Raw genomic sequence first — 24,527 nt, 5'->3', positions numbered from 1 at the left:
ACCTGCCCCTGCCCTGAGAACACAGAGGCAAGCCTGCTCGATGATAAGGGTCTCCCAGTCTCATCAACCCCAGCATGAAGCTCATTAGTCATCCCCCATCCTCCAGAGGGAAGTGAGCCCAGCTGAGACCAGAAACACTTCCCAGCCAGGCCAGGCCAGGCCTCAGTCACTGATCCATGGACTTGTGAGCTAGATAAATGCTCCCTGTTTGGAGCTGCTGAGTTTTCCAGTGGTTGGCATACAGCAGTCACTAATGGACACAGCCGCACAGCACTGCGCCTCAGTTCTAAGTGAGGGGTGAGTTCAATGACAGCAACCGTGTTTCCATGACCCCTAAAGGCTGAGAGGTTGCAGCCAGAGACGCCCTACTGTAGCTGTGCAGACGGCAATGTGGATTCACACAGGCTTGGGGTGTCCCGGTTGATGCAGTGTGCACATAATATTGGGGCCAATGAGGCACTGTTCCCATTCTAGACATCACAACACTAAGGCCCAGCAAGTTGTCTGCAGTCACTCAGCCAAGACTAGAACTCAGGTTTACTGAATCATGTTAGCCAGACCACACTTGAGGACAGTAAGGCCTCAAGAAAGCCCAGCTGATCTCCGGGAGAAGAGGCAGGAGGCAGGAGCAGACAACTGCACCCAGAAGGCTGGCACACTGCACGTCTGCCCAGACCCAAGACCAGCCTGCTTACTCCTCTCCCACCACCTGCTCTTAATTTGTACCCAGTTGTACCAGCCTTGGATAGAACACAGTCACCACACATCAACCAATGAGGGACAAGCTTGTTGCTAGGCTGGCTGGGTGGGTCTGTCTCTGAGCATGGCCTGGAACGGTCTAGGACAGGCGCTGGGCAACTCAAGGGGAAAGGACATGCCAGGCATAGGGGAACAACGGCAGCAAGGGTACAGAGGCAAATGCTAGGTCTACAGGGACGCCAAAACCAAAATGCACACATTAGCCCAGCCCGGTCAAGCTGGGCAAGATGGCGCGAGGTGTCAGGCAGAGGCAGGTAGCAGGGGTTGTATCAGCCAGGTTGTAATGAGCACCAAGAGAAAGATGGGAGATGGGATGGGGGGGGGGGCAGAATATAAAGGGGCCCCATCCAGGGGTGTGCTGAGATGCTTAACCACCTGCTCTCTGCTGTGCAGCGTTTGCCGATTTCCATGGTGTCAAACCTCCCAGCACGGACAATTTCAGAATTGGGAAGAGATGCACAACATCAGGTCTTGCCAGCCAGGGCCAGCGGACTCCATGCTGCAGCCCCATCCTAAGCAGGGACCACCTGGAAAAACTCACTCAGCAGCACCACCCAGAGCTCAGCCTGGCAGGAGGAGGATGTCCCCACGCCTCAGTGTCCTGCAGCTTTGGGCAGGTAGGATGTGCCACGTGCGCCTGGGCTTCTCCAAGCCAAAGGCCCAGGCCAGGCAAGCACTCATAAACACTTTCCAGGAGGACAGACGCACATCTCCCGGGCGGTCAGCAGGCCGTTTACAGCCATGACTGGCACACCCAGGCACGCGGTCCCCATTCAGCTGATCAGCCCCTTATCAGCATGCTCCCCCACCCAGGCAGAGGGCATGGCACCTGGGCATGCAACCTGATACTGAAAGTTCTAGATTCCATCTCCCCATGTGGCCAGGGACAACGCTCTGGCCCTCTTTGAGCATCTATCTTCTCCCTTTCAATGAAAGGCCTTGCAAAGAGTGGCCTTGGAGGCCTTTTCCCATGAGGCCATCTGCCTTGGATCTGGACGGAGGAGACTACTGAGGCCAACTTGCCAGGCTGCGATGGATACACTTTGGAAAAGGAGTCTGAGGGGCCCCAGATCATACTGTAACTGAGCAGGGAGCAATGAGGCTCACACAACTACGAGGCTTCCTGGTTGGTCAAGTGCATACACGGACAGGATCTCACTTAATCCCGGTAAGAATCCTGACAGTTGGGCATGGTGACTCTCACTATAGAGTATATGTGCTGCCGAAGCAAGCACAGCTCTCACTATAGAGATGAGAAGGTATAGAAGCAAAGGCATAGATTGGCAAAGCACCTCTATGCAAAGCACCAGTGGGTGTGGATGCAAAACCTCAGTGGACAGGCTGGGCCCATAGAGCAGAGCACAATGGCAGAGGGGCAGCAGGTGCGACAGGCGCTTGCCCATGGGATACCTGTACCCTTCTCTCCATCTTCCACCCTGGCTCCTTCGGTTTCTTAAGGCCCCTGATCAAGGCTTTGTGGGATGCTCTCTGGCCCCAGATGGATCAAAACAACCTTGCCCTCACTGAAGCACAGGGTTCAATCCTGCCTGTGTGGGGCACAGCTCCACAGAGCCCCCAATGCTCTGGGCCCACATCTGCTCAGCTCGGTGTCCCCTCAGCCTGCCCAGGCTGTGCCAGCACAGCTCTGCCTTCCGCTCAGAGGCGACACATCCAACCGTGGTCTTGTCCCAGCCCTGGCAGCCTTCAGCCGGGAGCCTAGCCGGGCTGTAGGTAAACCTCATGTCTCCTCCTCCCATGACCACAGAGAGTCGGCCACCAGTGCTCACTGGCAACCCTCCATCTGCTCCGGAATGAGCACCCAAAACAGCCTTCCTCTGGGTCCTGCCACAGAGGGGCTGCTGGGAGGCTCCTGAAGTGGAGGATGTGGGGCCCATGCCTGCTTTGACACAAGGCCCCGGTGGGGAGGGGGGGTCCATTCTTGGGAGGAATGAGAGGCAGGCCCCAGCACTAGGAAAATGCACATGTCCATGTGCTAAAAGCGTTTGTGGGACATGTTGGTGAGAAAGGCAGCTCCCGTAGCCACAGAGGCCAGGCGTGCTTGGGCCCCGGCACACAAAGGGTGAAGCTTTTAGGCAGGCAGCGGCCAGTGATCTCAACTTCCCCCAGTCCTAATGCTCCTGAAAGGCTCTCTCTCGCTCCCTGTAATTGGGCATCAGTAGTTAATGCAGTATTGACTGCATTACACGCTCCCGTGCCTCCCCTCACTAATGCCAATTGCATCACCTTGTACAGTCACCGGCTTGCTTAGCCAATAGCCGTTAAAAGCAATCCAAATCATGAATCATATGGGAAACTTTTAGCAAGACACCGCCATCCAAGGAGACAATTTACAGTTGAGTTAATCTGGGTACATTAGCAAGACATGGATTCTGGACGACAGACCAATTTATGTTGTTTCCCTGTCCCCCCGCCCCCCTTGGTGCTCTGGGTTGGCAAATGAATGGAAGAGCAGGGAACTGAGAGGTGCACCTGCTTCTTTACCCAAGGCTCCAGGAGGGGGTGGGAGGCCCATCTTTACAGCCTCTCTGCCTGGCTGAGTTTGGGCAGCAAGTGAGAGGGGCTGCATGTGCTGCTCACGCCTAGTGTCGCCTCGTGCTCAGCAGAAGAGGACAGCAATGGCCAGCACAGAGGGAGATAGCCCCTGACACCAGGTGCGTGCCAAGGCTGCCCCCACCCCCACCACAAGCCTCACCAAGCCTTCACCGGTCTTCTGCAGGTGGCAATGCCCACTGGCCTCTGCCTTCCTGCCAGTCAGTCGGCTGGGATCTCTGGCACGACCAGCATCAGGACCCAGTCCCTGCCTCTACCTCCAGGGGTGGGAGGGTCTTGGTCATGCTTCACCAGGAGCGACAGGACTTTCTGCAGTCTAGAGCACGAGGGCGTGTCCCTGCTGGTGGCCAAGCAAGGACCAGTCAGTACCCAAGCGGAGCCAAGTGCCTGCCTTCCTGGATCAACCGAGGCAGCCGCAGCAGCTAGGCTCCTAGCGGTCATTAACAATTGAAGACTCCGCTGTCTGGTCCTCAGCGCTGCGCTCCGTAAGCATTTTTACTTAGGAAAAACGCTCTAGGAATCGTGTCTGGTGTTTAGTTCCACAATTCGCCTGCTGCTTCCCGTGGCCGCTCTGGCCTTCCCGCTGGGCCTTTGCAGAGATGGTTTCCATGCAGGGCTGCCCGTCTCCAGCACGCACACCTGGGAAGGCGCCCAGACTCCCAGTTGGGCGCCCCCGCAGCTGAGGGGTCTGCCCGACTCAAGGGCCTCTTCCCCAATAGCCCAAGGCCTAATGTCGCAGGGTTCAGGGCAGGAGTTCCTCTGAGACTTTCAGTCTCTGCTAAAAGCCCATAGCCTGGTGCCAGTCCAGGCGGCAGGTGCCAGGAGAGGGGCTGTTCCCCCGGGGGAAGTTGGAGCTTGGCTCCCTTTCGCTGACAGACAGAGCCGGCAGCATTTAGAAAGCCGGGACCCTGAGTTCCAGGAAAGTGGAGCTGGCTAGGCCAAGAGCAAGCGTCCAAATGAAAGCAATTAATCTTAAAACCCGAAGTTTAACCGTTTGCAAAACAGATCTTTCCGTCTCTGTGGTGACCCTTCACTGCTCGACCTAATGGATTACTTTATTAATAATGCACTGTGCTTAAAAGCAAAAAAAAATTTTTTTTCTGACGATTCAATACTTCAGAAAGTCTCTTAAACCCGTTGCTACGGCAAAACGATTGATATTTTATTATCTTTCAGAAGTGCAACATGAAAGCCCTGCAGCCCAGCAGAGCGAGAGCTTTGGTCCTCAGCAGCTGGCAGACCCGACTTCAACCGGAGGAGCCCCAGCCTCTCGCGGCAAGACGCCGTCAGGTGGAGAAAAGGCATTGGGGGTGGTTAATAGGAGCCCCGAGGCCCCGCTGCAGCCAGACAAAGGGTGCTGAGGGCGGCTCTGAGGGACACACCCCCTGGCGACCCAGAGAGTCGGCGCTGCCAGCCAGCTCAGGTGCCCACCATAAAGTGCCCAGGAAGCAGTTGGGCAGTCGGTTCGGAAGGGCAGGTGAACGGGTCCAGGGCCTTCCTCCCTCGCCCAGTTGAAGGTGCTGTCTTCAAGGCTCCCTGGAGCTAGAAAGCCGAGTGGACTGTGGGGTTATGAGCAGAAAGGTTGCTTCTGGAGGAGAGTCCCAAGCTGGGCAGGGTAAGAATTAGGTGGCTGCTTGGGCCCCCAGTCACCTGCCTGCCCTGGGCTGTAACGGATCCCACAGCCCAGCAGAGTCAATGGGAGTGGACAGGGTGGGTACAGAGGGATACCTCCTGTTCTCCTCCACAGCTGGCAAACACAGGCCCAGGGCAGGTGAGGTGCACTGCTGTCCAAAGGCAGAAGACTGGCCAAAATGACCTGCAAAGATCCACTCCCACCCAGGCTCATCTGAAACCCTTGGTATTATCAGAGCCTGGAGTACACTGGGGTGCCTAGAGATCTTGCCATGAAGCCCTGGGTGGAGGTGGAGATGTCATCTTGTCCACCTAAGACCAGCCTTCCTGGCCCAAGGTCTAGGACGTGGAGAGCCCAGGGCTTGGGTGTGGGGAGCCAACCATGCAAAATAACCTCAGCTAAAGGCATATCCCATTCCCACGTGCTCCCCAGAGTGAGAGGACCCCCAGGTACCAAGGAAGGACCCTGGGCACTGGCATCCTGGAGGCCTGCATTTGCACCTAGAGGGAGAGAGTCGAGAGGGGCACGGTGGCTCCAAGGTGACACACGGTGTTGGTGTCAGTGATGAAAGGACCCAAATCAAGCACTGTTCCCTCCCTGTCTGCCTGACCCCAGACCCCTCCTCCTCCTTTTTATTCCACATAAAGCTGCACCACCCAGTCCTCGGGTGGCCCACCTGGGGCTCCGCGGGAGCAGTCTGTGAAGACAGAGGAGAACTGAAGACGGATGCCACATTCAGGTCCCCCTTTTCTCCCCTCCCACCACATGCCCAGGGAACAGCCTCCATGGCCCTGTGCAGGCCAGCCCCCTCCCTGCTGGATGGTGGGGAGTAGGCTGGGGCCTTCGCACCTGGGAGCAGCAAAGTGACCTTGAGCAAGTCACTCAACTTTGACCAGGTCTGTAATACCACTGTGTCATGAGCAGAGGGCACAGGCCCAGCACAGACCAGGTCAGAGGTTGGCCACCACAGCCACTCTCAGGAGACCCCCTCTGCTCCCCAGCAAACCCACCCTCTCAGAGTCCAGGCTGAGGGGCAGCTACCAACAATCACAGACAGATTTCCCCCTAAGGCCCACAGGGCAGGAGGCCCTGGAATGGCCACTCCCCTGACCCCGGGGCTGCCCTCGCTCTCAGCACACTGTGGGTTTCAGCCTCGATGTGGCTGGGATCCCCTGCCCTTTTGGTGCAGGCCATTCCCAACAGGGCAAGCTTTGGGGTCTGCGGGACCGCCGGCTAGGGCAGTCAACAGCAGGGGCTTCTGTTCCACTCTCCCGGCCCTGCAGGGTTCTAGGCCCCACAAGGGCTCCAGTCAGTGGTACTCCTGCGCTCTGCTCCCACACGAGGGCCACTGGCCAGCAACGGGACACTTTCTTCCTCTGGGCCAAACTCCCGCCCCAGCGCTCAGGGGCCCAGCCCACGAGGGCGCCGCCTTTCTCACCGCATCGCGCGTGGGCAGCGGTCCCCGTGAGGGCCCAGCCGGCCGCACCCTTGCCGGCCAGGCGCCCCGGCGCTAGCCGCACTCGCGCGCTCCCTCTCGCCCCCAGCTCTCCAGTCCGGTTCTCCCCCGAAGCAGCTGATTTGCTCGGCGCTCAGCGCCTCTCGGGTTACGCGGCAGGCGCGGGGGCGATGGCTGCGGTGAGAGGAGCAGCCGCAGAGACGAAACCCTCAACACGAAGCTCCACGACACGGAGACCGCAGGCAGCCGGAGCCTCCCCGCGGCCCCGCGGCGCATCGCACGGCCGGCAGCCGGGCCCGGGGCTCGCCGCCCCCCCCCCCCGCCCTGCCCCGCAGGTGTGCGCCCGGGGCCCCGCGCGCGTGCTCCCGCGCGCCGCGCCGGGGTTGGGGGGGCCCGGGGCTGCTGGGCGCCGGGACCCCCGCCCGCCACCTACCGTCCTCCTTGTCCAGCACCATCATCTCGGGCGCTCCGTGTCCAGCCGCAGCTCGGCTCGGCCGGGAGAAGGGCGCCGACTCGGGGCGCGCTTTGGCGGGGCGGCCGGTCCTCGGGCAGCGAGCGGGCTCTAATTACCCGCTTGTCCGGCTCTTAACCTAGATTGCACTCAGCTAGAATTACATTCAGGAGTGAAGCACTTCGCAGATACAAAAGCAGTCTCACCTACTTTTGTGCCTCAGAATTGCAAGGAACTACGGACTGCAATTGAGAGAGAGAGGGAGAGGGAGAGAGAAGGGGGAAGAGAGGATCAGAGCCGTTTCTTTGATTCTCACCTTCTAAATGGCTCAATTTGCCCAGTATAATCTGTCTTAATGTAATTGCATTTGATAGCTCATAACCCTGGCTCTGGCATCGGCACAGCTTTCAGCCTCATAAAGTGTTTTCCCCTCGGATTTAATCTGAATCTCAATCTAAAATTATATTCAGAGAGATGGGGGAATCTCGGCGGCCGTCTCCCGCTGCCTTTCTCCCTCAGTGTATGAGGTCTGCACTCCTGCTACTGCATAAATGCACACATTTCCCGGGGCCCCCTCCCTCCCGGGTTAATGGGGAGTGGAGGCGTGCGGCTGGCCGGCTCCGCAGCGCCACCTGGAGGCCTCCCGGCCCCAGCTCGGCGTGTGGTTCCGCTCGGGACCCAGGGTCCCGGTCTTCCCCGTCTGCCTGGTGGACGACCCTCGTCTGTCACTCCCAGGCTCTCAGCTTTGACTTCTGCCTCCTCACCAGAATATTTCTCCGGCCCCGTGCCCTCTGATCCTACGGGCTCTGCCCCCGGGGGATTCTGGTCGATTTCCAACTTATTTACCAAGCCTTCCGCTGAGAGAGTCCCACAGCACTGCCCCTAACCGCAGCGGCCCCTCAGAGAGGGAGCAGCCTGTCTCCTTTCTCTTGGAGCAAGCTGGCCATGGCCTTGACGGTTCTTCTCCTTCCACTGATGTTTACTGAGCATGTGTTAGGTGCCAAGCACTATTCTAAGGCACTGAGGATAGAGCAGTGAACCAGATCCTGTTGCTGTTACCCGGTTGACAGTTTCTGCCCGGTCACTCAGGAAGAGGAGCAGCGCCCATGGCCTTTCCTCCCTATCCTGCTTCTCCCCAGACCCCTGAGGCTGGTGCTCAGGCTGCCTCCTCCAGGAAGGCCACCTGCTTTTAAATACCAATATTTGAATCCCCCCCCCCCCCCCACCATACAGAGTTTCAAGAGGAGATGGAAATAACGTTTCTTCTCCAGCCCAAGGAAAGCTCCAGACACATGTGCTGAAAGCTTAGTCCTGGCAGTCACTTTTGAGAAACCCAGCAAGGAGAGAAGGCTCTCCCTGGGCCTCAGTTTCAATGTCTGTGAAATGGGAGACCTAGTCTTGCTGTCTCTAGGGTTGCTGTGGGGATCTGATGCGATAACACATGCGAATGTACTTTGCAAACAGGCACCCTGAACAAAGGGAGTCGGGGGCTCCTGTGTACAAAGGAGACCTGGAGGCTGGGTCTTGCCCCTTGAACTCTGGGAGGCCCCAGGGCTTGACATGGGTTGGGAATGGCCTGGGAGAGGGGACAGGGGCAGAACTGCAACCCATCTCCTCTCCCAGGCAGGGAAGTCAGGCTTCGAGAAGAGAGACGAGCGGCTGCTTCTAATGAGATGCCTCCTCGGCAGCTCAGAGGGTTTCGCTTTCCCCTTCATCTCGAATACTTAATCCTAATAGTCCTTGAGTATATTTGATGTTAAATATATCATTTTGCTCAGGCTCGCCGTCCCTCAGGACTGCAAGCTTGATCTCTCCCTGCCACTGCCGCCACAGCTCTGCCCTCGAGGTCTGAGGGAGGCTCTGGCATGGCTGCCACTGGCACATGTGGTGCCAGCCCCGCGCCCCTGCCTGAGCTGGGGGCCGGACAGGCAGGCAAGGGGCAGCTGTCCTCCGTGCTCCCAGGGCTCATTCACTCCACAAGGGCTGCTTCTCCTCACTCAGCCAAGGCCAGTTGCCCCCCATGCCCACCTTGTGTGGTGCTTGGCTGTCTTTGTGCTGGCTCCAGCTCACGCCAGCCCCCAAGGTTACCCAATTAGCGGCCACACAGCTGGCATCCCTTTGGGGAGTTGGGGCTCCTGTGCCCGAGGCCTGGGGTAGCAGGCAGTGTGTCACAGAAGCAGGGTGGGCGTGCCAGCAGGGGCCTGCAGCTGCTATGATGACTACTGGTGCTCACAGGTGGCTGGCTGACTCTGCACCTCCAGGTGGGAGGGTGGCACTCCCCTGTGACCTGAAGGGGGACCTACACTACTGGGTTACAGAGCTGCCCACCAGCTCTCAGAGGGTCTCCAGACACCGGAAGGGCCCTGCTGGGATGACGGAGCCAGACAGGAGCTTCACTCATCCCATCCCTCCTCCTCCTCAGCCCAGAGGTAACTCCTACCCCTGGGCTCACCCCCATCCAAGCTGCCTCCAGACCCGGGGACACGCCCGTAACTCCAGAGTGGAATCCTGAGATCCCCCTGGGGCCGGGAGAGGCTGTTTTCACCAACACATTCCACAGGTGATGAGCGTGTGCTCACACTTTGGCACGCCGAGAGTGCTCCAGAATGCCCTGGGAAAAAAACTTGTGGGCACAGCAGTGCGGGGGGGGGGGGGGGCAGCAGGTGAGCAGCACCCTGACTACTGTGAGGAGAAAAGCACTGGTACTAGTTGTCTTATGCATTTCTGTGCAGGGAACTGCGGTTTGTCCTTGTGTCTGGCAGGAAGGCTTCCTGCACTGGGGGCGGGGGGGGGGGTGGTGAGACTCGGAGCCTGAGGGCCTAGGCAGACCAGATATTCCAGAACTTTCTGGGGAGGCTGTCAGATGTACCTCCACCTGAGGGCCCTGCTCCCGACACAGTGCAACTGTCTACAAGACGGGGTCACAAGTTGGCTTCACAGGTAATACTGAGAGAGGTATTCAAGGTGACAAGGACTGCTTTTCTTGAGTACTAGAGCTGACAGCACAGAGTGGCCGTACAGACTCTGCAATGCAACCAGGATGCCCGCAGGCCAAGTTCAGACGCTGCCCTGCCCCCTAAAAGCGGCCAGTGCCCAAGCACTTGCTAGCAGCGGGAGTGCAGAGGTGCACAGTGGGGAAGCTTTCTCTGTCTGGTTTCTGGAGAACTCGGACAGACCTTCTCCAAGGCTGCGGTCACAACTCTTAGGCCCCCGGTGAGGCCTACGCCAGATCTGCACCCCAGAAAACACACGTCTCCTCCTCCTCGATGAAGGCCAAGCCGCAGCCACACAACAGCCCTGGGAAAGGTGCAGGTGTGGGCTGCCCAACCGTCCAGGTGTACCCTGGGACGGAGGGTGTCCTCCCTTGCAGGACTTTAAGGGCTAAAATCCAGGCACTCCTGGGCAAAGTAGTTCAGCTGGTCACTGTGGGAGGTGGCAGGGACTAGAGGGGCCAGAAAGGAAGGCCAGGTGGCCAGAGTCTCTCCCCAGTCTCCCGTCCTTCTGCCACAACTCTGCATCCTCCAGACCCTGGGGACGTCTCTGGATAACCAGGGCTTCCGGTGCTCCCAAGGGACTAGCAGAGGCTAGGGTGTGAGATGGACCCAGCGTGGATCCAAGACTTTGTGAGCCCAAAGCTTACTAGTTTGGAGGTGGGGAGCTCCTTAAGAGAAGAGACACAAGATTACTGATACAAAATGACCACCAGGGACTGGCCACTGAGCAGCCCGAGGCAAACGTGCCTCTCTGATTGAACCTGGTTTTGGTGGAGTTTTATGGCCCACTCTTCTACCCGAGCCAGGGCAGCCCCTCCCAAAGTGCCTGGCTGGGGGCCCGCAGCTGTGAAGTCCCAGGCCTGAGGGGCCCCAAGACCACGGGGCTTAGACTGCACCCTCGTCCCCAGCGGCGAGCGGCAGAGGGACCACCAGACACCCAGAGGCCTGGGACTGGCTCGAACTGCGGCGTCCCCGCGGCGCGGGTCGCAGAGGCGCTCCTGGTGCCTGCGAGGCAGTCAGAGCCAGCGGCAAAGTTCTCGGCCACAGCGTGCGGGGTCGGCGGGCTCCAGCTGGCCCATGAGACTTACCCGTCCCGCGGAGCCACCCCGGGGGTTGCGCCCGGCACCCTCCACAGACACACACGAACGCACACTCCGCCGCCGCGCTTCCGGAAGCGGCCAAGCGGCCCAAGGCAGCCGGGGCGGGCGCGGGGGCCGCTGCCGCTGAGCGGGATGGCCTGGACAGAGCTCGCCCGCCCACCCCCCCGCCCCATGCCCCACGCGCCGCGCGGCATGGCACCGCGCGCCAGGCACCTACCATCCTCCTGGTCCAACACCATGGTCGCCCGGCGACTCCAGCTAGACACAGGCCCAGGACGCCGAGGGGCGCGCGGCTCGCACTCCAGCCGCCGCCGCCCGCCCGCCCGCGCTGCTCCTGCGGGCCCCTCGCGGGCTCCGCGCCCCGCGAGCCGCGGCCGCCGACCGGGGCGGCCCGAGCGGCGCCCAGAGCGCAGCCCCGCGGGCAGGGAGCGCGGGAGGAGGGAGAGGGCGCGGCGCGGCTCCGGGCGGGCGCGGGGGCGGGCGCACGGGCGTAATTGCCCGGCCGGGCTCGCTGGGGCCGCGCGAGCAGCCGCTGTCCGGGCCGGAGCGGGCCGGGCTGGAGCCGGAGCGGCAGCCTCAGCCGGAGCAGAGCGGAGCGGAGCCGGAGCGGCGCGCGTTCTCTCTCCGTACCGGCCGCGCTCGCCTCAGCAGAGTGAAGCCTGCATTTCCCAGGGCCCCTCAGATTCCCCTGTTAATTAAATCAATTCATTATGCTCAGATCTGATTAGCGGCCCTTCCCCCCTTTGAATCAATTATTCAATACACAAACATAATTGCTTGGGCCAGAGGTGCCCGCCATTAGCTTATTTAACTCCAAGGACACTAATTACCCGCAGGGCACGGGAACTTTTCTCATTAATTCTGACAAAACACAAAAGCACAGCCAGAGTGTGTGCGTGTGAGGGCTGTGTGTGCGTGCGTGTGTGACCGCACGCCAGAGGGAGGGCCGTGCGGCGAGCTGGGCCCCCGGACGGGCAGCGGCCAGCCTTGTGGCCGCGCCGGCGGGAGAGTGGACTCCAAGCCTGGGACTGGGGGCGCCGCGGGAGGAGCGTGGGAGCGCGGCGGGCTGGGTGCGTCCCTGGGGGCCTGGAGACCCGGCACAGGAATGTGAGTGGCTGTGACCGTGCGGCTGTGACTCCGCGGCAATTCTGGCCCGCGCCACGGGATCCCCTTTCTTTCTTCGTTACTGCCCCAGCCATTGCCGGCCGCCTGCTCAGACCCTCTGGGGAGACTGCAGACCACGCGAGAATGATCCGGGTGGAATCGGGAGGGCCACAGGGTTCCCCCATCACCTGTCGGGACACTGGCTCAGCCTTGCCCTTCCCCACTCCCCAGCTGTAAAACCCCATCCCATCCCCCTCCCAATACCGTCCCCACTAAATGTCCTCACCACTCCCATTACCACAAATGCTTGACACCCAGGCACCCCCTTCCCCCACCCTGTGCCTAGTGCCTGGCCTCCTGTCTCAAGGCTGCGTGGGGGTGTCGCCCGTGGCTGACCAACTTCTCCACCATTTACCTCCCAGGAAATCTCTATTGAGAGAGCCAGTGAGAGAGCCCACAGAGGCAGGGACACAGAGGGTAATTGATTCCCCCAAATTAGGTTTCTGCTTTCTAAAGACCGGTATTGTCCCCGCTCTCAATGTGCACAGAGGTATTGAAGAGTTCCTTTTTGTTTCCTCGGGCAATGAATGAGCTTAATCCATTTGGCTTTATAAATCAGGAAACTAATATTCGCTCCTTCCATAGCAGCTTTTTAAAAAATTTAATTGGTGGGGGAGGCGCAGTTAGTCACCGTTATGCTGTTTCCAAGCCCCCACTTATCAAAACACATTCAGATTGAGGGGTGGGGATAAAGGCTGGGGTGGGGGCTGTCCTGGTTCCTCCCTTCCTGCTCTGTTCCTGCACACAGACCCACATGGTGTCTGGGAAAGTTTGTGAAATGATTGCGGGGATTATATTCCATTTAGTGAAGAAAGGGGGAGGGAGGTGTTCAGAGGTGCTCTTCAAAATGGTTTCCCAAATTGGCTGCTCTCAATTCTCCAGCACCAAGCCACTGAGAGTGACCATGCCACGCCGGCATTTGACAAATCCTTTCTCCTCACCACCCGGCACAAGGCGCTTGAGTCATCTTCCTCATGCCAAGATCAAGCCCTGCTACTCTCCTGACTCCCCCCCCCCCCAAATCTTTGATGGTTTCTCATTGTCTTCAAGATACAGCCTGTCTGTCGGTTCAGGCTCTCCACATTCTGGGGGAGCTTTGCTACCACCACTAGCGCTCCTGCCCCCTCTGGATGGCTTCACCTTGAGGGAATGCACCCTGCAGGGCCTGATCCAGGGACTTCTGCATTGATTCGCTTAAAAAGTCCTCCTCACTTCCAGAATCTGCTAAGCAAACAGCTGCCCTGTGTTGGTGTGAGTGACTGGCTCTGTGTAAAGGCTAGGGTTGCTGAGTGGTGTGTGCTCATTCTGTTGAGGCCTAGAGGATAGTCTGCCTCTGGGGACAGGGAATCCACTTCTCCTTGGAGGGGAAGGACAGAGCTGGCATGAAGAGTCTTTGCTGGCTCCCTGGGGGAAATGGGAGCCAAACAGCAAGACACGGGAACTGTGCAGTTGAGGGTTTGGGCTTTTAGATATAAGAATAGGCACTTTGCAGGAGAGACTCTTGGGCTGCATTTCTCCAGGATCTCAGGGGTTGGTATGGACCAGAGCCCAGGAGTGTGCATCCTCTGGAGGCCCAATATTTGGATCCTAATGTTCTCTCTGTTTAGTTCTGTGTGTAGCTGGGCAGGGCCACTGCCTAGCTCAGTGCTTCTGGCTGGTCCTTGCATGAGGTCAAAGAGACAAGTGAGACCTGAAACTCTGCCCTCTCTCTGTTGCCCAGGCCATGCGTCTGGTATGTGCTGCACCCATCCTGGGAGGGCACTGTTTGCTGATTTGCACAAAAGCCCCCATATGTACTAGAACAGCCCTGCAATTGGGTATCTCTGCTTGTCCAGAGGTCACACTCAGAGTACCTGGCCTGTGGTGTGCACCCGGCCCATACTTGGCATCACCCCCCTCTTTCACTTGAGACAAAGGCTTGTGTGAGTTCTTAAAAGATTAGCCTAGGGGCCAGTGCTGTGACTTAATGAGTAAAGCCACAGCCTGCAGTGCTAGCATCCCACATGGGCATCAGTTTGAGTCCTGGCTGCTCCACTTCTGATCCAGCTCTCTGCTGTGGCCTGGGATAGCAGTAGAAGATGGCCCAAATCTTCAGGCCCCTGCACCCATGTGGGAGACCCAGAAGAAGCTCCTGGCTCCTGATTTTGGGTCAGCCCAGCTCCAGCCGTTGCAGCCATCTGGAAAGTGAACTAACAGAAGACTTCTCTCTGCTGTAAGTCTTTCAAAAAAATAAATAAATAAATCTTTGGGGTGGGGAGAGACCAGCCTGGTGGGTTTGAGAGAAAAAGAGAAAGTTCAGAGAGCTTAACGGCCATGGAGTGTGGGTAGGCACTGGAAGAGATGCCCCGCCCTATCTGCGCATTTATAAGGGGCTGCAAGTCCTGAAACACTGAACTCAGTTCCCAGCTGGGACTGAGACAGGGACAGACCTATCATAAGGACTGAGGTCCCCACAGGGAGCCTTGCTGGGGGAGGGACCAGGAAGTGCCTGAGAGGAGATCTTGGGTGGACTAGCGGGAGCAGCAAGGCCTGGAGTCTGGAGGGAGTGACTGTGGCAGGTGTGGCACCAAGCAGGCCTGCTGCACTCCTGAGCAGCACTGGAGATGGGGACAGTGCTGCCTATGCAGGACTGGTCACTAGGAGCCCTAGAGCTTAGCCATGGGAGCCCCTCTGCCTTTGACCCGCTTTGGTCACGAGGAGCTAAGGTGTCATCTTGCCAGGCCAAGAAAGAAAAGAGCAGCTAGGGTCAGCAACTTGGTGACACTGGCAGCAACCTGAGCGAGAGCAAGAGTGCAAGAGCACCAGGCAGCAGCTGGAGTCCTATAGGATGCATCTGTTCCTCAGCCAATCACCAGTTCCCAAACCTGGCTATCTGGGGATCCCAATCTAGTGGTATCTAAAAGACACGTGGGTTACAAAGGTAAGTATTTCTAGAAGGTCTTACAATTAACTTACTGGAGACAAGGATCCTGAAAAGCAGAATCGAAGCATCAGAATTTGGGCTAATTATGGTAAACATGTGAAACCTGGCACTGATCATTGGTACAGATTGATGCTGCAACTTATCTTTGCTGAATGACAGGAATGAAGGGAAAGGCCTGTGAGCAAGAAAGGACCAGAACGATAACGGGGGAGCAGCCCCCGCTGCAAGCACCTGCTTCCTCTGAGGGCACTGGAGCCTGGGGAATCAGAATATTGAACTGAAAGTGCAGAGTGAGCTTCCCTATCAAAAACCAGATTGTGCAAGTTAAAAAAAATAAAATGCCACCAAATGTTGTTTACAAGAAATACTTTCAAAACAAGGTGAGAAAAAAGACTGAAAATAAATCAATATGGAAAGATACACCAAGCAAATGAGAGCAGAGAGGGAGTGGAAACATCAATTTTAATGTCAAACACAGCTAACTTCAGGATTGAAAGCCTAACCTTCTTGAAAGTTAAGGAACAACCTCTTAAATCAAAAATAAGAACAAAACTGAAATTGCAAATCACCTGATAATGAAAAAGAGAACATAGAACATCATACAGAACTTACAGGACACAGCTGTACTCAGAGGAAAATATATAGCCTTAAATGCTTTCAGTGTTTAAAAAAACAAATGAAAGACTGAAAGCAAATGAGCTAGACATTCAATCTAAGAAATTAGAAGAGACTAAACTAAGCCCAAAAAAGAACATTAATAAAGTTAAAGTTGGAAATTAATGAACTAGAAAATGAACAAATGATAGAAAAATAATTAAAAGGAAAAATTATAATCAAAACCTGGTTCTTTGAAAAGACTACTTAGGGGCAGGTTTTGGGCACAGCAGTTCAGACATTGCTTGGGAAACCTGCACCTTACATTGGAGAGCCTGCCTTGCTCCCAATTCCAGATTCCAGCTAATGTGTGCCCAGGAGGACAGCAGGTAGCTGTCTAAGTACATGGATCCCTACCACACATGTGGGAGACTAGCACAGAGTTTCTGGCTATGGCTTCGCCCTGGCCCACCCCCAAGATGTTGTGAGCATTTGGGAAGTGAACCAGTGAGTGGAGGACTTTCTCTCTCTCTCTCCCTTTCAAGTAAGTAAAATGAGGAAATAAAATTTTTAAACATGAAAAGGCAACAAAGTAGAACCTCCCCTCCTCTAGGAATACCTGCTTAAGAAAATACAGAAAAACAAAAATGTATGTAATTAGGTATAAGAAAAGAGACACAACACAGGATACAGAAAAGGTTAAAGAATTATAACAATATTATGTGTAAACTTATAAAAGTAAAAGCGAAACTGAAAAAATAGATGAATTCAAGAAAAGTGTAAAATTATAAAACTGAGCATAGAAGAAGTTGAAATCCTGAATAGGCTAACAAATGAAAAAAATTTTAAAGACATTAAAACTTGGCCCTTGAAACAGCACAAGGTATTCTGTGATCCAGCAATTCTACTTCTGGATCACAATTAAAATTAAAAAGTCCCAAGATATAGACTATATTCAAGATAAGTTTTATGTAAACTTTAAAAGCAGATGATTTTCATGGTACTTAAACTATTCCAGACATGAGAAAAAGTTGGAAAACTTCCTGCCTTTTCTTAATCCCCAAACCTTATGAAGATTGAATTTTTAATGAAAGAAAAGAAAAAAAATATACAGAATAGTTTGGATATGAATGAAAAATCCAGAATAAAATGTTAACTAGCTGGATAAGGGAAGAATCTGAGGATAATAATGCACCATGAAGAAGGAGGGTTTGTTAACACAATAAACGTGACTCAGCAATCAGGAAATCTATCACTGGAATCACTACACCAACAAATAAAGGGAACAAAATATAATTATAGTAACAGATGTTGAAAAATCATGTGATAAAGTTCAGCACGTATTGCTTATAAAATATTAAGCAAAACAGAAATACAAGAAAACTACTTCCATTTGCTACGACTGTTTACTAAAACCAAATAGTAAGTATATGCACAATGACATTCTGGAGCTATTTCCATAAAGTGAGAATAAGACAGGTTGTTTATTATTATTCAACTTTTGGGGGAGACTTTAATTCAATATAGCAATAAAATGGACTAATCAGAATAAACAGCTGGTTTTTAAGAGGAAAAAATAATATTTATTTACAAATTATGTGATTATAAATCAAGAAACTCTAATTATATCTAGTAGAATCATGGGGCCAGCCCTGTGCACAGCAGATTAAGGCACAGCTTATGACACCAGCATTCCATATTGGAATACTGTTTCCAGTCCCAGACGCTCCCCTCTGATCCACCTTCTGCTAATGCACCTGGGAAAGCAGAGAAAGATGGTCTAAGCATTTGGGTCCCAGCATCCCTGTGGGAGACCAGGATGGAGTCCCTGGTTCTGGGCTTTAACTTGGCCCACTCCTGGCTATTGTGGTCATTTGGAGAGTGAATTAGTCAGTAGAAGTTATCTTTCTCTCTCTGTCCCTCCTTCTTTCTGTTGCTCTGCCTTTCAAAAAATAAACTACCAGAAAAAAAGCTACCAGAAATAGATAATTGGGGAAGTAGCTAATAAAAGACAAGTAGAAACCTGTAGGATTTTTTCGAAATGCAATGATATATTGGAAATTAAAATAAAGAAATATATAATTTCTACCAATGACAAAGCCATAAAATGCCCAGGAATAATTTTAAGACAACACCAGCATCATCTAAACTGAGCATCACAGGGCACATCACAAGATCTGAACACACAGAAAGAGAAGACTTATTATCATAAAAAGCCAATCCTTTTTATAAAACTTTTAATAATGGCTATAATGCAACTTCTATTAGAACAACAAATTTAAAATTTTTAGAACTGTAAAAATATCTAATTTGAAATACATTTGAAAAGTACATATATGAGACTAGTCAAGGAAACCTGAAAAGAAAGACTAGTTGAAGAGAACTTGTGTTATCAGATAATAAAACACACTACAAAGCCACCATTATCTTAATAGTATGGTACAAGCCAGGAAGAGATAAATAGATCTGAGGAAGACAGCCAATCAAAGGGCCCAGGTAAAGAAAGGAATTTAAAGTATGATAAAAGTTGCACTTGAATTCATCAGGAAAAAAATTTACAAATGGTACTGTTATGTGAACAGACATTTCTCATTTCTCCAAGAGATTTTGTATAAACAAGCCAATGAGCACCTGAAGAGCTGCTCACCATCATTGTTCACCGGGAAAATGGGCAAAAACACACTGACATGCCACTCCACGTTCACAGGGAGGTGGGTGGAAGCGGGTGTTGGCCGCCAGGGACTGAGGGAGGTGGGGTGAGAGCTGAAGGGGACCGGCTTTCTTTTTGAGATGATCCCAAGTTGACTGCGGAAACTACATTTCTGTGACTATACCAACATACATTGCATGGTACACTTTACATGGGTGAGTTGTATGGTATTTCAATTGTAAAGGTTTTTTTTTTAAGAAATGGGGCTACTATAACTGGTTATCAACCTGGAAGAAATAACTGTGACCTCTACCTCCCCCTAAATATGGAAATTGTGCCCTAAGTAGTTTAGATATTTAAATATAAAACAGTGAAAAGTATCAAAAGACATTTTTAGAGCAAAATTTAATAGATTTGGATAATAACATGAATGAATTTTGTAGGACTAACAAAGGAAAAGATAGCTAGACATGCTAAACCTGATTTTTAAAACTTCAGTGTCATTAACAAGGGAAAGTACATATGATTCACTGGAAAAATATTCACTTATTCTATGGTAGTACAGGAAGAAAGATGCTGGAATAAGCTTGTATAAACAAAGAGTTTCTGTAAATTGTATAGACAAAAGCTCAAAAGAAAGATTGGAAAAGGTAAAAACAGGCCATTGAGTATAAATGGCCAGTAAAATCCTTACTCTCCTTATTAGTTGGGAAAATGCAAATTAAAGCAAAATAAGTTTTCATTACTTGAATTCATCAGACTTGCAAAAAAATTTTGAAAGTGTAAAATATTCAAGTCTGCTAAAAATGTGGGAAACTTGGCACTCTCTCTTTTGTTGCTGAGGCAAGTAACCTGGCACTGCTAGCATTGGGGGCAGGTAACCTGGCACTACCTACTACAGCTAAAAGTGTATATGCCTCCTGACCTAGAAATTTGCCTTTTGGAAACCCATTCTACGAGCGAAAATCACCTATACATGAAGGGACTTCAGAAAGCTCTCTGAAGAGCTGGCGCTGTGGTGTAGTGGGTTAAGCCACCACCTGCAGCACCAGCATCCCAAATGGGCACTGGCTTGAGTCCTGGCTGCTCCACTTCTGATCCAGCTCCCTGCTAATGTGCCTGAGAAAGCAGCAGAAGATGGCCCAAGTCCTTGGGCTTCTTCACCCACGTGGGAGACCCAGAAGACACTCCTGGTTCCTGGATTCATCCTGGCCCAGCCCTGGCTCTTGCTGTCATTTTGGAAGTGAACCAGCAGATGGAAGATCTTATTCTCTGTCTTCTCCTCTCTCTCTGTAACTCTGCCTCTCCAATAAATAAAAGAGAGCTAAAAAAAATTTTATTTTGGTATGAAAAATTGAAATCCATGCATAGTTTTTTTCTCTTTTAAAAATGATTAATTAATCAATTTGAAAGGCAGAGCAACAGGGAAAGAGGGCAAGACAAGAGAGAAAGAGACAGAGCTTTCATCACTGCTCCATTCCCCAAAGGGCCACAAATGCCAGATCTCGGCCAGGCTGAAGCCAGAAGCTAAGAAGTCCATCCTGGTCTCCCCCACGAATGGGAGGTGCCCAAGCACTTGGGCCGCCTTCTGCTGCCTTCCTAGGCCTATTAGAAGAAGTGGGGTTGAGGCCGGCGCCGCGGCTCACTAGGTTAATCCTCCACCTTGCGGCGCCGGCACACCGGGTTCTAGTCCCAGTCGGGGCGCCGGATTCTGTCCCGGTTGCCCCTCTTCCAGGCCAGCTCTCTGCTGTGGTCAGGGAGTGCAGTGGAGGATGGCCCAGGTGCTTGGGCCCTGCACCCCATGGGAGACCAGGAAAAGCACCTGGCTCCTGGCTCCTGCCATCGGATCAGCGCTGTGTGCTGGCCGCAGCGCGCTGGCCGCGGCGGCCATTGGAGGGTGAACCAACGGCAAAAGGAAGACCTTTCTCTCTGTCTCTCTCTCTCACTGTCCACTCTGCCTGTCAAAAAAAGAAGTTGGGTTGGAAGCAGAGCAGCTGGGCCTTGAACCGGCCAGCACTATGATATGGCATGTAGGTGTCACAAGCGGTGGCCTAGCCTGCTGTATCACAATGTCGTAGTTATTTCATAATGTGCATTTTCCATAATCTTTTTGATTATTGAACCCCTGCGGCGCTGGCATCCCGCATGGGTGCCGGGTTCTAGTCCCGGTTGCTCCTCTTCCAGTCCAGCTCTCTGCTGTGGCCTGGGAGGGCAGTGGAGGATGGCCCAAGTCCTTGGGCCCCTGCACCTGCATGGGAGACCAGGAAAAACACCTGGCTCCTGGCTTCGGATCGGCATAGCTCCAGCTGTAGCGGCCATTTGGGGAGTGAACCAGTGGAAGGAAGACCTTTCTCTCTGTCTCCCTCTCTGTCTATTACTCTACCTGTCAAATATAAAAAAAAATAAAATAATTCTTTTTAAAAATGCAAATCAGATGTTGCCAATCAACTCTCCTATCTGCAATGGCTTCCTTGGGCCTAGGATTGAACATCAGGGTGGCCTCTGCACTCAAGACTAGGTTAGACCTCCCTGTGGCAGTCTGGCATGGCCTTCTGCACTTTCCCTCCATCATACTTATCACAACCATCTAGTTAATTACATGGTTATTTGTATAATTGTTTATGTGACAGGGATAAAAGAAAAACTATTAAGCTACAAGGGTTTGCATCTTCTCCCCCAGCCCTCTGCCATGGAGAGAAATGGGTCAGACCAGAAAGTTTCCACGGTACAACCAAGCTCAGAGATTCTGAACTTGGCCTTGCCCTCCATGCATACACCACCCTAGCCCCAGTTTGCCCAGTTCAAGTATTTCCTCCCACTCTTTGAATTATCTAGCTGAGTAGCATGTTCTAAGGACTGACTATGGCAAAGCCCCCTGAGCTGCTGGTGATCTTGTGGGCTTCCCCCAGCAGCCAGAGTAAGGCTGTAGGGAACCCCACATCTCCAGATGGCTTCACTTCTTTACATCCCTCACTAAGGGTCCCAAGAGCACCGATGGCCACCTCTGAGGCTATGGATACCCAGCAACTAAAGCTAGCATGACCTATCACTTCACAATTAAACTCTGAACCCCGATTTGTGCACCAACAGGGGTCATCTGTTCCCTCTTCCACCCTTCTGATCACCTGTCCGCTGAGAGTCGGAGACCTGGAGCGACGCTGGGCTGGCTCTGAGAAGCCAGGTGCCGCCAAGCGCTCTCGAAGCTGGTGCTGCTGGCGGTTGAGCTTCCCAGGCTCCCCACCCTGGCTGCTCTGTGGGGCTGAGCACTGTGACTCACTCCCACAGAGCAGACTGTTTCCCGACAAGCTCACGGGAGGGAACACACCCACATGCAGGTGGTCCCCTTGCAGCTACAACCACATGTCCCAACAGAACAGGCATCTGAGAAACAGTCGTCCTGATGCTGCAGGCAGGGGCCCAGGTATGTAGAGCCATTGGGGGAGCACTCCCGCTCCCCCTCCCCAACCTCTAGTAGGGTCTGCCTGCCCCGCCCCATGATTAGAGAGGCCAGAGGGGTCCCCCTCACTCAGCATCCACACAGTCCGCGAGGTTCTACCCGCTCAAAGCTCCCCTCTGGAAGCACATTTTCCTCCACGGCCGTTGTTACCCGGACTTGCCTGGGCTTCTCCAAGCCAGGCACCGAGCCCCTGTGCTTAGGCTACCCTTGTGGTGAGTCACAGAAATATTTGAGTCCCATCAGACCTGAGGTCACAGTCAGCCACCACTGAGAACCTGTACTAGATGTGCCCAAGCTGAGCAGATTAAGCCACCCACAGGCTGGGGACAGGCTGTTAGTCCAAACTCTCCGAAGCCCTGAGGCCTCTCAGACTTGGTGGCGACTGCTCAGCCCCAGATCTTGATTCTGATTCTGCTACTTCCTGCAGATCTCCAGGGTGCCACTTTCCTGAGGGTCCCAGACCACTTGTCTGTGTCCCCAGAATCTGTTCTCCCCTTCCTCCTGGCTCATAGTACCCAGCTGGAGACCCCCATTTCCCAACTCCCCAGAAGTGGTGCAGATAAGTCACCAGCTCTCACGTGTAGGCTGTAGAGATGCAAGCCACTTTGCATCTCTGTTGACCAGGAATTTGCCTGTCCAGTACCTCCCCTAGTCCCTCAGGCTGGAACAAAGGGGAACACCACCCCATGGAATGCAAAGAAGTAAGATGGAAGGAAGCTGGGGCCTTGAGTAGCCTTGTGGAATAGCATTGCCAGCTTGGCCTTCTCATCTCCTCTTAGGAGAGGGAAATAAAGTTCCATTTAATAAAGCCATGGTAATTTGGGGTCTCTTTGCTACAGAAGCTCAGTTTTTCTTTTCTTTTCTCTCTTTCTTTTTTTCCTATTACACTGAGCTTCTGTGCTCTCTCAGTAAAACAGTCCTCATGGTTTCTTCAGGTTCCACCAGGTTCTGCTTGGCCAGGTCCCTCGTTTCTGAAAAGCTGCTCAGTGTGGGAATGAGGCCCTTGACCCGGAGCTGAGGCTGAGCCGTGGCGTAGTTCCTGCAAGATGTTCCCTGGTGCTCACACAAAGGCCTGGGCTTGGGAGAGACGGAGGGCAGGATGTGCAGAAGCATCTGAGGGCGTTTTTGTTTTGTGTGTGTGTGTGTTTTTTTTTTTTTTTTTTGGCTGAGGTCACAGCTGGAGCTGGGAGCCATGGGTAGGGAGCCTGGACAAGCTGCTGCCTCTGTCTAAGGCAGCTTCAAATTTCAGAACCTCCCCAGTGAGCTCGGTGAGATGTCTTTTTTCTGACCCTACCCTTGGCCATTTTAGCCTAATTGCTCCAACTGTAAGGCCTCCGGCAGAGTCCACCCCTCACTTGCCCTTTCTGCTGCTGTCAACCAGACTCTCTGAAACTGAAGATGTGGTCCAGGCCTCTGGACCCAAAAATGTCAAGGGACCGCATTCCCCAAGCTCCACGCCACTGATAGGTGCCTGGCTCAGCAGGTTAAGGACTTCGTATTTTGTGCCTTGCCTGAGGGTCCCAGCAAATTTTTTCAGCAACTCTTAGAGCAATGTAATAACAAATAAACACGTACCCCAGAGGGCAGCTCCTAGTGCAGTCTAGCTCAGCCTAGCCCAGCCCAGCCTGACCTTGAGCGTTTGCCCAGAGGTGATCCTAAAAGGAGCTTGGGAGTAGAAGCTAGTGGTCTAGAACCAAATAGCCTAAGGGAAACCCAGGTGTACACAGGCCAGAAGACCCACCGCCAGGAGAAGAGGTGAGTCTGAGACTTCTGGCTACGTGTATGGACAGAAAGCCCCCTGCCCCCATCCTCATTCAAGTGGCTCTCATCCGAAGGCCAGGCCTCGTGTTAGGTGCCAAGGATTGTGGTCCCTGCAGTGGACTAATTATGGAATTGTCTCCTCACCCATCCGTCTGTTCGTAGTTCCTGTGAAAGACACCCGGTTCTAACATAATTCACCCCCAAGGCCTGTTGGGTCCTGGATCTAGTCAAGCTGAATCAATGGGGCTCCCTCCTAGAGGTTTTGAACTTGGGACCCAGAGAGTCAGGTCAGCCCCTCTTTGGTAGCTGAAGCTATAAGATGTAAAAGTCAAGGCTCATATTCTCTGCCATGAAGCTAAAGTTGTTGGGGACGGGGGGCAAAGACCAGGCCAACATGAACAGACAGCACAGAGAGATGTCAGACACAGACCCATTAGTCTTCTGCTTCTTAATTCTATTTCCCTCCTCCCCCAGGCCCATTCGTGCCATTCTCTTGGCTTGGATGTTCTAAAATAAGTTTGGTTTCCATCATGTGCAACCAAAAGAAACCCAACTAACATCCAATGGAAAGCATAAAAGGCTCCAACCTTAGGCAGACACACTGGGAATTTGAGCATCCAGCAAAGGAGAGTATTGTGCTTGGTTAGGGACCATGGAGGACTTCCCATAGGAGAGAGCACTGGGAGTCCTGAAGGCTGTGTCCTTGGCCCTGCCCAGACCTCTGTAATACACTTTAACATGCTAACAAAGAGCATCTGGTCCAAACTCTTCAGCCCAACAGTTCCAGGTCTTCCAAACCTGGCTTCTCTCCTTTCCTTGGCTGGTCCCTGCCAGAAGCACACAGCTCTAGCCATGCCCCCTCTGCCTGTCCATGCCTCACCTGTCCTCCGTGGCGTGGCTTCATCTGTCTTCCTCCAGGAAACCATCTACAGTGATTCCTGCCCTCAGTGGTCTCCTCTGTCTCCATCTCTGATGTTACTCTTCTCGAAAGAGGGACCTATTTTAGGATTATTCA

At 53.5% G+C, this 24,527-nt stretch overlaps 1 protein-coding gene and 1 long non-coding RNA gene across 7 annotated transcripts in view; one reads left to right on the top strand and one right to left on the bottom strand.

Annotated features, from left to right (window-relative positions):
- LMO1 (LIM domain only 1) overlaps positions 1–11,416 on the bottom strand; it is a 39,922-nt gene extending 28,506 nt beyond the window's left edge. The window contains exons 1-2 of one of the 5 annotated variants that reach the window (XM_070064692.1): positions 11,181–11,307; positions 6,853–7,112 (exon numbers count right to left, since the gene is read on the bottom strand). In XM_070064692.1, coding sequence (XP_069920793.1) covers positions 6,853–6,877 — 25 coding nt within the window. In that variant the 5' untranslated portion in view covers positions 6,878–7,112; positions 11,181–11,307. Of the gene's footprint in view, positions 1–6,852; positions 7,113–10,951; positions 11,073–11,180 lie in introns of those variants that run through there. The other 4 variants (XM_070064698.1, XM_070064695.1, XM_051824551.2 and 1 more) reach the window with 4 other exon arrangements.
- A 2,761-nt stretch (positions 11,417–14,177) lies between these two features.
- The window catches only part of LOC127484357 (uncharacterized), a 12,117-nt gene continuing 1,767 nt past the window's right edge, over positions 14,178–24,527 (top strand). Inside the window, exons 1-2 of one of the 2 annotated variants that reach the window (XR_011384678.1) lie at positions 14,178–14,339; positions 15,210–15,415. This is a non-coding gene — a long non-coding RNA (uncharacterized lncRNA). Of the gene's footprint in view, positions 14,340–15,209; positions 15,416–24,527 lie in introns of those variants that run through there. The other variant, XR_007911250.2, reaches the window with a different exon arrangement.

Source organism: Oryctolagus cuniculus, chromosome 1 (assembly GCF_964237555.1).
Source record: "Oryctolagus cuniculus chromosome 1, mOryCun1.1, whole genome shotgun sequence".
NCBI classification, from domain to species: domain Eukaryota; kingdom Metazoa; phylum Chordata; class Mammalia; order Lagomorpha; family Leporidae; genus Oryctolagus; species Oryctolagus cuniculus.
The sequence above is the reverse complement of the archived record's forward strand: the minus strand, read 5'-3'. Positions and strand labels throughout refer to the sequence as shown.